The sequence below is a fragment of the Microtus oregoni genome, unplaced genomic scaffold, assembly GCF_018167655.1.
Source record: "Microtus oregoni isolate MIOR12 unplaced genomic scaffold, Mior012 000009F_ref0000495, whole genome shotgun sequence".
NCBI classification, from domain to species: domain Eukaryota; kingdom Metazoa; phylum Chordata; class Mammalia; order Rodentia; family Cricetidae; genus Microtus; species Microtus oregoni.
Window position 1 is genome coordinate 46586757 of NW_024543068.1, and position 14969 is coordinate 46601725.

General features: G+C 42.2%; 1 protein-coding gene across 37 annotated transcripts in view; it reads right to left on the minus strand.

Annotated features, from left to right (window-relative positions):
* Nrcam (neuronal cell adhesion molecule) overlaps positions 1 to 14969 on the minus strand; it is a 265879-nt gene that overhangs the window by 57710 nt on the left and 193200 nt on the right. For 28 of the 37 annotated variants that reach the window (XM_041658260.1, XM_041658259.1, XM_041658258.1 and 25 more), the window contains 5 exons: positions 10640 to 10810; positions 10110 to 10166; positions 8034 to 8145; positions 5011 to 5195; positions 3693 to 3824 (listed from right to left, as the gene is read on the minus strand). In XM_041658260.1, the coding sequence (XP_041514194.1) occupies positions 3693 to 3824; positions 5011 to 5195; positions 8034 to 8145; positions 10110 to 10166; positions 10640 to 10810 (657 nt within the window). The remainder of the gene's footprint in view (positions 1 to 3692; positions 3825 to 5010; positions 5196 to 8033; positions 8146 to 10109; positions 10167 to 10639; positions 10811 to 14969) is intronic. The other 9 variants (XM_041658262.1, XM_041658261.1, XM_041658288.1 and 6 more) reach the window with 1 other exon arrangement.

Genomic DNA, 14969 nt, shown 5'->3' on the forward strand with positions numbered 1-14969 from the left:
CAGCAGCTGCTGGTCCATCTAAGGTTTTGGCATTCTCTTGTGTGGAAGGTGCTACCAACTAGGCAGCTTGGGCCTCAGGCCAACTTCTGGAGCCCATGCTGGACTCCCTGTGCTGGGCTCTGTTGAAGGCTAGTGATCCTCTGGGTTCATTTGGTGCCACTATGCTATGAGGTTTTCTCTTTTTCTGCCTCGGCATCTCTCTGTTATCTTCCATGGCCTCGTACTACTAAATGCGCTACTCAACAAACTACAAATGAGGGGCAAGCACCAGGCCTGATTCCAGAACTGTCCACAAGCCTCAAACGCAGATTTGTTTAAGTTCATGGTCAACCGGTAAGTGTAAAGAAGAGTGGCATCTACCTCTTCAAGCCTCTACTGATTTTTTTGCTTGGCTTCGGGGCTTTATTCCCTTACCGACCTCTTCAATGTGGATTAGAGGACCTCAGTATGCATCAGGACACATCTCTTTGCACTTAGCTGTCTATGATTTATTTTCCATTCAACGGCGACACTCAACAGAGGCTGTCCAGAGACTAGCTGCTGAGGGCTCGGTGAAAGAAACATGCAGGGTCCCCACCTGCTCATCACCATCAGTTATGAAGATGTCCATAGACCATACCCAGCCCTTCCGGCCTGGCCACTCTCAAAGAAGCATCACATCACGTCTCTCTGACAGAGACAAGAGCTGCTTGTAGCTCCCCAGAGCAGCAGCCCTTCCTAGAGCAGCTGGGTGGGCACGGCCCCGTGCTGGGCCACCCGGCAGTACATAGTTTCCCTCCCTGAATGCCCACCAGAGAAGCTTCTCTGAGCTGCACACATCTGAGTTGGGGCACCCTGGATCTGAAAGAGTTGTGCAATTTCTACCATATCTGTGTGGCATCCTTGCTTCTTTTTCAAGGAAACATACTTTGGGGATGAAAAAAAAGGAACTTACTTAGACTCTGATTTGACAGATTTTATTCTTGCTCTTTCTGTTTGGGACCTAATTGGATGATTTGGGGTTAAAGTGGAAGAGCCTAACTTGTCTCCCTGAGATAACTGCCCTCTCCAAACACCCCTCTTCTAGTTTTAACCACGAAGAGGCATGCATGTGGAGGCATGCTCAAAGCTCATAATGCAACTATTAATAGGGTTCAAGGACCCCCAGGTGCTGCTATGCTGGTGCTGCCCTGCAAAGGTTGGTTGTCCTGCAAAGGTTGGTTGTCCTGCAAAGGTTGGTTGTCCTGCAAAGGTTGGTTGTCCTGCAAAGGTTGGTTGCCTCCGCAAGTTCATATTCTGAAGCCCAAGCCCCAAGGTGGGTCCTATGACTAGGTCATAAGGGCTCTTATCTCACAAATGTGGTCAGTGCCCCTTGACAAAAGACTTGAGGGAGCCTGTCCCCACTGTCACTGCACATTGAGAAAGGAAGAGGCAGCACTAGAAGTCACCAGGTGCATTCAACTTGGATTTTCTAGTCTCCAGCACAGGTAGCAATAATTTTCTGTTTATAAATTATCTAGCCGAAGGTACTTTGTTATGGCTGAAAAACAGAGTGAGACAGCCAAATTGGAAGGATGATAAACCGATCAGGAGGAAAGCTCAGCCTCATTACTTAATTTCTCAATTTCCCCTGCTTAGGACTGTATCCTTGCTGCCAAGCCCTGGAGTTTCTCTCTTCAACAGTCCCTGGCTCTCACAGTTTTCCTGCTGAGTGGCTAGATGGATGTTCCCTCCCACTTGTCTGTTCTTGCTGAGTCTAAATCTCAGGAGCACATTTAATCTTCTGTAAATCACAAAGAACCTCTGAGCTGGGAGAAAGCAAACCTTTGGATGCAGAAATGCTGAGTATTCAATATGGCTATTACTGTTCTATATGCATTTCTAAGAAAACCATAATTGTGCTGTAAAACATCTTTTAGTTCTGGGCTTTCTTCCCCTCTCTCAGTTGTCACCATAATCCCCTGGGAGTGACAGTGGCTCCTTGATATATAAACATGAGGTAAGATTCGTGGAGTTTCCTGCTCTGATCATGATTAAAATTGGAGCATAAATATCAGTACCGATTACTGGCCTCATTAGCCTTGTTTTTTTCCCCCCCCCCCAAGAACATATTTCCTTTTGCAGTAAACACAAGCTGTTTCTGTCCAAGTATCTGATAACTACTGTGCTCGTGACACAAGCAAACTCCCAATAAATACTCCAGCAAACACTCGTGGCACAGGGTGCGATTACTCAGACCATGGCTGCCAGGCCTGGGATGAAGAGCAAGCTGTCGTTCCTAGTGATAGCAAATCGACTAGCCATCCATCACACAGGGGGACTCAATTTTAGGAAAGTCAGTTCAAAGGACCTTTTGGTTATGTGGAAGTAGACGTGATATTTGATTTTCAGTTGGAGATGATCAGGAGCAGTATGAAAGTATCTTTATTAAGTAAAGAGAATCTTTGAATCTGGCCTTGATAATGACTGGGAGGTGAGCCTGAGGCTGAGATTGGGTTTGATATCTCTCTCTCTCTCTCTCTCTCTCTAAAGGGAAGTCGAAATTTCTTTTTTTTATAAATATTTATTTATTATATATACAATATTCTGTCTCTGTGTGTGTGTGTATGCCTGCAGGCCAGAAGAGGGCACCAGACCTCATTACAGATGGTTGTGAGCCACCATGTGATTGCTGGGAATTGAACTCGGGACCTTTGGAAGAGCAGGCAATGCTCTTAACCGCTGAGCCATCTCTCCAGCCCAAGAAGTCAGAATTCCAAGACATGTAAAATAAGTGTTCTAAGGCCTTCCACTGGGGAGGCCAAAAGACAAAGGTAGCTGGCTGCTCTCTGTATGACCACGGCTTAGGAAGGAGTTCAGAAGCAATGAGACAAGATTCCAATTCTTATTTTTTTTCTTTGCCATAATTCCCTTCTCATATCCCCAATCTTCTAATCAAGTTTTACCAAATGAGCCTTTACCATGACTTGGAGGATTCAGGCAAAGCCCCTGGCTACACTTTAATGGTCACTGTGGGCAGCACTGTGGTAGCTTGGAAAGACGGCTAATGAAAATGGGCTAGAAGGGAACCTGCAGAAAGCAGGCTGAAGATAACAAACACAGCCACAGTCCTAATGTCTTCCTCAGGGATCTCTGGAGCAGACCTCACAGTACTCAAGGAGGGCAAAGTGGGAGAAGGTTGAGCGTCATGCAAAAGCTCAGGACCCTGTCCTTCGGGTAGCCAGTGAGACATGACCCCTGAAGACTAGAAAACTTGGATGGAGGACAGCTGGGTTTTCCCCAAGACTAAAAACTAAGGCCAGATCAGTGTTTCTTACTTCTGTCATCTACTGACTTAGTCACAGTATCCCTGTCAGCCGAGAGTGACTCTGTGAGTCTCCAAAAGCTAAACTGAGCTGTTGGTGGTGTTTACTTCTCACCCTGCCATTCTCCCCAGGATCTGAGTTAAAAAATGAGAAATATTATTAACTTCCCATTAATACACATGAAATTATTACCATAAGTTCTTTTTAAAATTTATTTCAGTCAACTCTTTAAAGTCTAAATAACTATCCAAAGGCAATAAAAAGCTTTGACGGTGACTTGGTGCCCCTGTTAACTTCATATTCAGCTTTTCATCCTAAACACGAATTATTTCAACGCTGTGCATTTATTGATGAGATACAGCATACCTTGAAAATAACCTTCCATTAAAGACAATGAAGAACACTTACTTTCTATTGGGACTCCATTTGTTAACCAGGCAATTCTGGGCTTGGGGTTGCCATTAGCTCTGCAGATGAGGGTGCCATTCTCTCCTGGGGATAGGACGAGGTTTTGAGGCGCTGCAATCCAGTATGGGGCCGCTTATGGAGAGAAGAAGAGACGAGGAAAGCTGACTCAAGAATACATGGGCGGTTGCAGTAGATTATAAGGGTTTTGTAAAAGACTCATTAGTCTCACTTTTAAGAATGAAAAAAAAAGTGAGTTGCCTCAAATAATTCTTTAAACTTTATAAAGAGTATAGAAGATCACATGACTTTGAACTCTGAACTTTCTAATTATAAAATGGAGAAACAACTTTAAAACTCTTCATTTTTGAAAAGTTGCAAAGATAGAATACAGTGTCCTGTACCTCTTTGCTCATGTTCCTCTAATATCTATGTTTCATGCAGCTGGATTGTGACTGTATATGAGACAGGAAGTGACCATTGTCCTGACCTGGATACCACACCATCTCCACTGGTTGAGTCTCTAGCTAGGGAGATCCTTCAGTCTCTTCTTTCATGATCTGACACCTTTAAGGAGTGTTAGTTGGCTTTGATAAAATGCCCATCAGTGTGTCTGCCTGATGTTTGCTCAGGATTAACTCCTGGCTTGGGGCTGTAAGAATATCACAGTGGTGATGGGTCCTTCCTGATCACCCTACTCTAAGACCACAGTGACTTATTAGTGATGCTCGGCTTCATCCCTGGGTTAAGGCCCTGTCTGCCAGGTACTCCCACTGCAAAATGACTGCTCTCCGGTGTTCTCTGCTCTTTGTTCATTGGCAGCTGGTCACTATATAACCCACTCTCAAGTCCAGACATAGCTTCCACTCCTCCAGAAAAAAATGTTAAATAGTGGACATACATTAAAACTGTCCTAGCCACTAGGCATTTTTTGTTTGTTTGTTGTTTGGATAGAGGAACACTTTGAAGCTATGCAAATATCTTGCTTCTCCTTAAAGTTGTTTTCAGCCACCAATCTTAGAATTCCTCCCTGAATCTTGCCTGAAGCAGTTACCACTGTGGGCCTATCATTGTGATTTTCTATTTTTACCATTCCTTCTGCATTTACTAATTGCAGTTCTGTGAGGAAGACTTGAAGGAGTGGTTTTTGTAATCTAGCCTGGATGTGATTACAATAGAAACGAGAAAAGCTTCATGACACCATGAAAGTGAACATAAATTTAAACTCCTCATTACTGAAGAACGTGATCCAAGGCACAGTCAATGGGTGCTTCGGCGCCTCTCCAGCAGCAAGGGGAATGCATCTGAAATGCCGAAATACCTTTAACTGTGACCGCGATGGTGTGATGAACGGCTCCTAATGGGTTTTTCGCTATGCACTGGTAATTTCCAGAATCTGCTTCTGTAACCTGAGTGATCTGCAAGGTTTTCTTAAAGTTCCGATAGAACGTCCGGTTGACAGGAAGGGTTCCATCTTCTTTGATCCAGTAAATGATTGGCGTAGGCCTGAGAGGATAAATAAGTAATGACGTTACAAAGGATGAATTTGCCTGTGACTGTGTTGGAGAGTGAATTCTCGTGCACGTTTGTAATCAATTCTTTGTGCAAAGATAATGACAAACATAGACCCATAAATTAACACCACGTTTTTATATATAATAATACTCAAATCCTATACTTGGAACAATTTTAATTTTCAAATAACTAGGACTATACTAATTTTTGGCATACCGTAAGTTTGCCATCAGGGACACTGCAAGCATTGATCACCTTACTAAAGGGACCTACCTAATCTTTTCTTTCAAGTTCTGGTCAGTAAGATGCTCTAGAGACTTTTACTATGTCAATCAAGAGAATTATTATTAAATTAATCATATTGTAATATAATCCCACATCAGCTAGAGTCAAAAATATATAATGAATGAACTCATCCACACACCAGTGTCTCTGATCTCATGTATATGTTTTCCCCATTAAATTGATGAAACTTTCTGTTTTATGAGACACTCATGATGGGAACTAAATGATTAATGAATTAAAATCCTTTTCTTCATTTCATTATTAGTGAAAATTTAAAATACCATTATACTAATTGATAATAATAGGCCCGATGAATGTTACACTTCTTCTTACTCAATTTTATCCTTTTAAGTCAGAAAAATCCAAACAAATGGTTCACTGATGAAAAGTCAGAATACCGCATGGAGTTAGGTCTTTCTCAACATCTCAGAGCTTCTCTTAAATTCTTCTCTGACCTTGCTTACCTGACTTCCTTGGGCCTTAGCATCTCCAGTTGTCTTAATGAGAAGAACGTTCAACTCACATAATGCCTTTAAAAATATTTCATGAGGCCGGGCGTGGTGGTGAACGCCTTTAATCCCAGCACTCAGGAGGCAGAGGCAGGTGGATCTCTGTGAGTTCGAGGCCAGCCTGGTCTACAAAGGGAGTTCCAGGACAGACTCCAAAGGTACAGAGAAACCCTGTCTCGAAAAACCAAAAAAAAAAAAATTTCATGAGTTAAAATTTAAAAGATTGTTTAACACAAACATGTGTGTGTGCATGCGCGTGTGTGTATACACTAAGCCATGTGTATAAGAAATAGTACAAAAGGAAGGCTGATCTGGAACTTTAAGACATCTCTATATTTGTCATCAGAGATGCAAGGGATATGTTTGTAACCATGGCTTTGGTGTGTTTGGGTGAACATAATGACAGCATATAAACTTGATGAAGCAGTTTCTGAAGTTAAAATTAAAGCATGCTGTGAACATGTAAAGCTGTGAGATCACTCAAGTGTGAAACCTACAACACATGTTTTCTTATAGTTAGAATGACTGTTTGAGATAAGGCAAGAGAGGGATGGGGCTCGACGCTGCTGTTACAGGTGACATCGAGAAAAGCTATCAGTTGTTAGGGAAGACTCCTACTCTACCGAACAGTCCTTAAGACTTGTGCGTGTTCTAATGCCAAGCCTAACAGTCCCTGGATTGCAAGCAGTATAGTTCCTACCAGGTTTCACCAAATTTCAAAGTTTCAAAAGATATATATATATGGATCTCAGAAGCATGCTGCCTTATTTTATAATTTGTGTTGTCATTGACCTGGCAATCCAGTTATCCAAATCCATATATATATATATATATATATATATATATATATATTTACAATATATATAATATTATTATTATATATTTCCAAATTACAACACCATACTTTACAGGGAAAAAATAGTCAACGTTTCTAATCTGAAAACGTTAAATGTGCTAAGATAGAAAACTAGTTAAATGTCATGTTGGTGCTTGACGAAAAACAAAATGGAAGTTGGAAAAATTCTGTTAGGAAAGACTGATTTTTTTAATTAAATTGACATCCCAGCTGCAGTTTCCTCTTCCTTCTCTCCTCCTATTCCCTCCTGCCATGCCCCCACACCCCCAGTCCATTTCTCCTCTGTTTCTGTTCAGAAAGGGACAGGCCTCCTACGGGTACCAACAAATCATGGGAAAAGGGACGGATTTTTTTGAACATATCTTTAAGATTGTTGTGAGTTTTTAAACTGAAGATCTGTCACATTGGGTGTGATATCCTAATTTGGCCAGCAGAGGCCCCCATGCGCATCCTAAAACAATCATTCCTGGATTAAGGAAAGTTTATGTGATCTCTGGATTGCCAGGTCAGAGACAACACAATCATAAAACCTGAAGGCAGCATGCTCCTGGGATCCTATTCACAGCTGCAGTAGCTGCGCCCCCAAAAGGCACTTTCTCTATGCCAGGTACTATGGGAAGACAGTCTAGAACCTGCCTGTCATATGGACCTGACTTCACAGTTGCTCTTGTATCTGCCTAAGGACTCCTGGAAATGCCTCTCAAAGACACCTGAGCCTTACAGTCTGTTCTCAGGAACTGGGGCCATGCCACGGTTTTGAGGCCTTGGCATGCCCTGTGTGCAATTGATGACAGAGGTGCACCATGTGGCAGACCTTGATGAACCCCCAGTTAATCTGCCTTCAGATGCTGCCCTCCCCGCTCTAGACAAATGACCAAGGATGTTATTTTTTAACCTACTGAGCACTGAGGTTGTTTGTTAGAAAGGAGCAAATTTCTACCCCCTTCCTAAAGCACAGTGATCACAAGGAGATTATAGTATAGATAATGCAGTACAACACAATCAAAATATTTTAACAATAACATGGATTTCAAAGTTTACTCAGGAAATGCTTGTAAAGTTTTCTGGATTTTGGTCGAATTAGAGGCATGAGACAATGGTTCTCCCTGGGGCAGGAATGCCTATTGGTATTTTATATTTGGTAAGAGGTGAGCATCGGGACAGAACGTGTTGACTCACAGGCCTTCTGCGATGCACTCCAGAGAAAGCACGTTTCCTCTTAGCTCCTCCTTGAGGCTTTCATTGCCCTCTGGAGTTAGAAATGTTGGTGGCCTTTCTTTACTAGGCTTAGCTGCAAACAAGAAATACAATATATGTTAAAATTGTGCACCTCTGTTTCTAGGAACACAGTCATTGTCTAGCTGGCTAGAATTCTAATCTGGTTTCAAATCCGCTTAATGCTTGTTTTGAAATTTGTTTAGCTATGTGTACACACTCTCTCCTTACACTTATTCGGTGTGCAAAAAAAAAAAAAGCAATTTTGGTTGTGTGAGCAAACCAGCAAAAAGATTCCTTTTGTACATGTCTTTTATTTGGGTTGGGTCTGTATTAATTTTCTGGGGGCTAGCCAATTTTCAAAGCCACAGCAAAGAAAAGTCAGCTCATTAAACTACACGTCCCTTAAGACTGGTATTCAGGCGAAGCAAAAAGTGTGTATTTTGAAAGATGTTCAAATCTTTTTTCAGCGGTAAATTATTGTGGACAAGTATTTTTTTTTTTTTTTTTGGTTTTTCGAGACAGGGTTTCTCTGTGGCTTTGGAGCCTGTCCTGGAACTAGCTCTTGTAGACCAGGCTGGTCTCGAACTCACAGAGATCCGCCTGCCTCTGCCTCCTGAGTGCTGGGATTAAAGGCGTGCGCCACCATCGCCCGGCCCTGTGGACAAGTATTTTGATGTGTTCCGGAGATAACAGTACAGCCAGTTCCACTGACTTATATCTGAAGATTGCTACACTGCAAGGTCTATGAAAAATAAAATGAAACTAGGCAATTGCTGACAGAGTTCTAGCAAATTATAAGCCATGAATTAAGATTAAAGGCTGAAGGGTAAACTTCATGGCAGAGTGTTTGTGTAGTGGGTAAGATCCTGTGTTTGGTCCCTCGCTTTGGAGAAAGAGGAAAAGTGTATTAGCAGAGCTAAACATATTGAGATCAGTTTCTCAATGACAAAATAAAGAGGGTCTAAGTCAGAGAGCTTAGAACTGTTTATACCAAAGGCCTTCTGTCCGACGGACTCTTAAAAGTGTGGCCTTATCTACTGAGTCCTTGGGATATTTTCAGGTGGAAATGTCATAGGACTGGATTTTCATTGTTTCAACCACAAATGATCTACTTGATACTTCTAAAACCAAATTAAGAGGTGGTATGTAAATTTCTCATTTCTCAGAATACCAAAAAGGCATTGTTGAAAAAAAAAATTAGTTTTCTTAAGGATTTAGAGCTTGTTGGGGGACCTTCCTCCTCTGAAAACAACTTTGAGAATGCTCTTGATACCCGTATTTGGGAGGCTATATTAAACAAATAAAGGTGAGAATTAGATCCTGCCATGTTCTCTAATGTTCCTATCTCAAAGGCGAAAAATTAATGCAGCAGAAACTCTATGGGAATTATAAAGCCCTTATGTCCTGAGTTTCTTATTTTTAGTGATATATTTTAGGTTTGACAGCCACGTTTTTCCTTAAGGAAATCAAACTCTTTTCATCTTAAAACAATGAAGCTGAATGATGTATTTTTAAAAGTTTGTTCCCACGGAACTCAATGAGAGGGTTTCTACCAAAGCTAAGAATAATACGGCTGCTAATTCTCCTGAGTAATGTCATGTAAAACTTAAGAAGGGTTAGACGACTACTATGGGATGTATTCTATGTTAGTTACTGAAGGTGCAGGTGAGTCAGTATTCTAGCGGTTAATATGACCAGTCAGTTCATGTGTAGGTCATGCAGAAAGGTTTTAGACAGCACAAAATATGGGAAATACAATTCTGAACACACATGAAAGAATTTTTTCTAAAGCATATGAAATGGTTTACATGACAAATTATAACAAGTTTAATTATACATATACCATGGAGGATGTTTTAGTGACATGGTTGAAATCGTCTAGCTAGGTTTCATAAGAAACGCATGTTGGTATGGTGATATTAAACATATAATTAGAAATTTCATACAGAAACAAAGTTAAATAGTCATGGAGGTGAAGTTAGTGAACTACAGTCTACAATGAAGGAGAGAATATCAGTTACAACCAGTGTAACTCACCACCATAAAACTCAGTGTCACTCAAATTAGCAGCTATAGTGTCATTCAATTCATCCACTGAAATAAACAGAATATCATGAAGAGGGCATAGAAGTGGGAAGAAGAGTCAAAAACCACTGGGCGACAAAAACAAATTCCTACGTCTACGCTAAGTGCCAGGTAAACACAGTGCTTGACATCTTACTGGCTAACTCACTCATTCATTCACTCTGCCACCCCCAACCACAACTTGAACTATAGGATAAATACCAATCAAAGGCATTGTGAGGCAGAATGCCTACGCCAATGCTCAGAACACCACAGAGTCGGGAGGTTACCATAGAAACAGGACTGGCAATCAGCGAAAAATGCAAAATACAATATTTAGAGTATGCATGCTCTTTCTAGCACATAAGCTGTAGCGAGCTTCACAGGGATTCTCCTGACCACTGAACTGGTTTACCTCAGAGTCAGAATCGTATTTAATTGCTAATCATTAGATCCACATATGTAACCACCACTGAAAGAGACCCAAAGGGCCGAGCTCTCACCTGAAATCACCTTCAGAGAAATAGGCTGCTTCTGTTGTATGGTTTGAGTGTGATTAAATCTGGCATAGCAGATATAGTCTTCACGGGTGTCTTCTGGGAGGACATTGGAGAAGTAAAGGTCTCCATTCAGGCCTTGGGAAACCCTCTCACTCTGTGGAAGTCTTTGGAAGGCTGGAGGAAGACAAAGAGTTACTCAGGTCATTCTATCTCCACAGCAGCCGGACAACCATCTACCAATAATACCTTTGTACTTCACCTGAAAAAATGACATATTTCTCACAGGACTTTTAGTAAAGAAAACTGGTTTTATTGTTGTTGTTTTATTTTTGGTTTTGGTTTGTGTTTTTAAGATGTGGGATACACAGACAGTCTATCAGACCTGGCCGATCCTGATTTCTGGGAGCTTGAAGCAGCAATAGGACTAGAGCTATGAAGCGAAATATTTGATTAAGAACAGAGAAACAAAAAATGCCCTTAACAGACTTGCATGTTTCCTGGCATCTGAATTGGTCTCTAATTGCACACATCTCGGAAACACATCAGAAAAGTTTGTAAGGATATTAACATGAGTTACATGTCATCATAAATACGGCTCTGAGCAAGGAGACCATCACAACAAGTCACCTAATCTGGTGCGAGTTTACAGTCTAATCATGACTCATGCAGCAAACACCTGTTAAACATACAAGCAATGATGCCTCTATTTGATGCTATGATCTGCTGCTCGGAAGCCAGATCCGGTTTCCCTCCCCTCATGTACAGCTCATCTTGTGACATAGTCCACCATTATATGTGTACATAATGGCCATCTCTTTGTACTAAAATTATAGCTCCAGGAGAGAGGACATTTTTTGTTTAATGTTGAAGCTATGGACAGGTGTCCACCCTTTGGCACGGACTCCTTTAAACACTCTTGGAAGGGCTAAATATTAGCCATCAGCACACTGGCATTCCAGTTTCCAGAATGATCGTCCTCCTTCAGGAGCAGGTAAGAAGGTAGCCTCAGGCACGATCAGAGGATTTACCACATGGCCGAGGAATGAGGAGATGTGAGAACCACTGATCTGTGTACGATGTTACATTTGACCATCAGAAAGCATCCTGAAGCTCCTGACTCAGTTCCCAGAGCCTGAACTATGATTTCTTCAGCTCCCAAGAGAAGGAGACTTAGACAAGTCACACGTCCCTGCAACATCAGGCTGGGTGTCATATCTGCTGATGGGATTTCTTCAGTTTGAGGCAAGGATGTGTGCTATTCCTTCAGCAGGTATCTGACTGAACATTTCTTTCACAAAATGCAAAATTGTAGTTAAAACTCAGCAGTAACTTTGGCAGTCAGAGTCCAATAAATTGTGTTACTCAACTTTCCGTCAAGGTGGAGGCTGATAAGTTTATAGTCTTAAAACATTAATCCTCTTGGAGAGGAATGATTTTAAGATATTGAGGGAAAGAATATACACTGGGAGCAAGGCAGGGTGGTGCGTGCCTGAAATCCAAGCTATTTGGAAGGTTGAAGAGGGAGAGCTACAAGATGAGGCAAGTCTGTACAACATAAGAAGTTCAACATCAGCCTGGGCTATACAGTGAGAACTTTTCTCAGAAAATGTACATTTATCTAATGAATCCAAGGCACCGAAGACATGTATTTATTGTCTTTTGTTTCTCCTCCTGAATTGCATGGTTGATGGATGCTGGTAGCTCAGATGCAAGGCAACAGGACATCAATAGGGGGCATGAGGTTGCCCTTGAGCTTCTTTGTATTACACTTGGAGAAAAGATTATGCAGATAGGGATATTTTTATGATGCATAAAGCGAGAGTGCTGCAGGGATTCAGCTTCTCCTCATATTTCAGATGCAAGATCATTTGAAAGGTGGATGGTTTGCTGCCATTTTAAAATTTATGAAATCATACATATTGTCAGCTGTGCCATGCAGGAAGCATTAGCGATATATTCAGATTATCTGGAGAGTTTCCATCTGACATATTTCTTTATTAAGCAAACAAGAAATCATTTCTGAATAAGAGCGATTAATGCATCTAATTTTGATGGTGATATTTGAAGAGTGTTACTCTCGAAGCCATACATCACTCCTTTATATTGGATTTGTTGCTTATGCCCTCAAAATCCATAAGAGCTGCCGCATAAATAAAGCTCATGACACTTTCTTTGAGTGGTTTCATGAGCCAACAATGAATATGAAGTGTTAAGACTCTGATTTTCCCCTCGGTGAGGTTTGCAGTCTGTGATGGCAGAGGGAGTCAGGTCTCTGAGAATAGGGTATTTTATGCAAATCTTTTGCCTGCGTTCCCACCATTCCCTCTACAGGTAGGTCCCTTTCAAGGTCACAGCGGTGTTCTTGCAGATCTAGCAGTCCTTTCCCAGGGCTCATGTTATCCATCAGCTTCACTCCGCAGCCATTACTATTTTCATAGCCTGACTTCTCCACATGCTCCATGCAACACCGTGCTATGCCTCCAGGGACTCTTTCGGTCTCAGCCACTGCTCCTTCTCATTTGATTTTTTTCCTGTATTTCCCTAAACTCTTGCAAGGCTCTTGGTGTTAGCCCCGAGGCTCAGTTCTCTACCTCCAGTAGTGAATGTCTAAATTATCTCATTCAGCCCACTGTCGTTTCCCTATGCCTTTATACTCTAAGAATTCAGACCCTGCTGACTACAACCCTGGCTTATCCCCTGCCTCACACCCCCGACCTTTGCTGAGCATACTGATATGAGCATGTCTTGGACCTCTTATGGCTCCTTAATTTCTAAGCCTAGTTTTGTGCCACCTCTGAGATAGCATGCTAACACAATAGCTCTGGTGGGTGGGGGGTTATAACGACAAATATTTCTGTCAATGACTAGGTCAAAAGTAGACACATTTGAAATTTTCTAGCAAATGTCATTTCTCCTTGTTCCAGTTTCCCTGCTGGGAAAATGGAGAGGATGACTGGATATGCCTCAGCTGGTTGTAAGCCACATCCTGGAGAATCCATGCGATATTCTTGGCAAAGGAACCCAGTAAAGGCTCAATAAATATTAGCTGTTTGGGGTGATTAAAAAAAAAAGAAACCCTAAAGATATGAAATAATAGAAGTAACCTAATTTCCTCCGCTACTAGCCTTTGAGGTTTCAGGAAAGGAGTCTCCTATTTTTCTTTTTTTTTAAATTTATTTATTTATTAAGGATTTCTGCCTCGTCCCCGCAACCGCTTCCCATTTCCCTCCCCCTCCCCCGATCAAGTCCCCCTCCCTCATCTGCTTGAAGAGCAATCAGGGTTCCCTGACCTGTGGGAAGCCCAAGGACTGCCCACCTCTATCCAGGTCTCCTAAGGTGAGCATCCAAACTGCCTAGGCTCCCACAAAGCCAGTATGTGCAGTAGGATCAAAAACCCACTGCAATTGTTCTTGAATTCTCAGTATTCCTCATTGTCTGCTATGTTCAGCTAGTCCGGATTTATCCCATGCTTTTTCAGAGTCTCCTATTTTTCAATCAGTGTTCAGTCTCTAAACTTTATATTCCTCCCTGACTCTTTCCCACATAGTCCTATCTCTCCCTCGACTCCGGGGCTACCTCTCAAGTCCAAGCACCATTAGCCATGCCCTGGATTGCAGCAATGCACACCGAATTGACCTCCACTCCCCTCTCTTGTTCAAGTGCTGGGCATTAAACCTAGGGTCTTAGAGAGTCTAGGCTAGCAGTCTGCCACTAAGCCACGTGCTGAGCCACATCCTGGCCCCTCCCCCAGTCCTCTTTTGCTCTCCATGCTCTCCACCCATAATGGAAATGAACCTTTTCCTAATTATTTTATTTAAGATAAATGTGCCCCTTCAACATTTTCCTATTTCGTTCAGAGAGAGAGAAAAAAAAAAGCCCTTCCCATTGAGTCCCTTTGATCCCATGACACTAACATCCTCCTTCCTGTTGGCTCTTTTACTATGGTCACTTTTTTGTTTGTTTGTTTGTTTTTTCTGTTTTTTCACCCTAGGGATGCTTCTCCTTAGGGCTGGCACCAAAGCCCCCCTTGCACACGGATATGCCGGTGGTCACTTGAGTACCCTCTCAGCCTGGCCCGTTAGCTCGGGCCCACACGTCACTCGAGTACCCTCTCAGCCAGGCCCGTTAGCTCGGGGCTCACACGTCACTCGAGTACCCTCTCAGCCAGGCCCGTTAGCTCGGGGCTCACATTTGTGCTGTGTTTTCTTCCATAAAATTCATTGTTGACTGACACCGATTTTCAAGACACATTTGCTGTCCGCTTCCTTTTCTGTCTCAGCTGACCCTTGTTGTCTACGAAGGAAGCCTGGTTGTCACTGGGCTTGTATTTTCT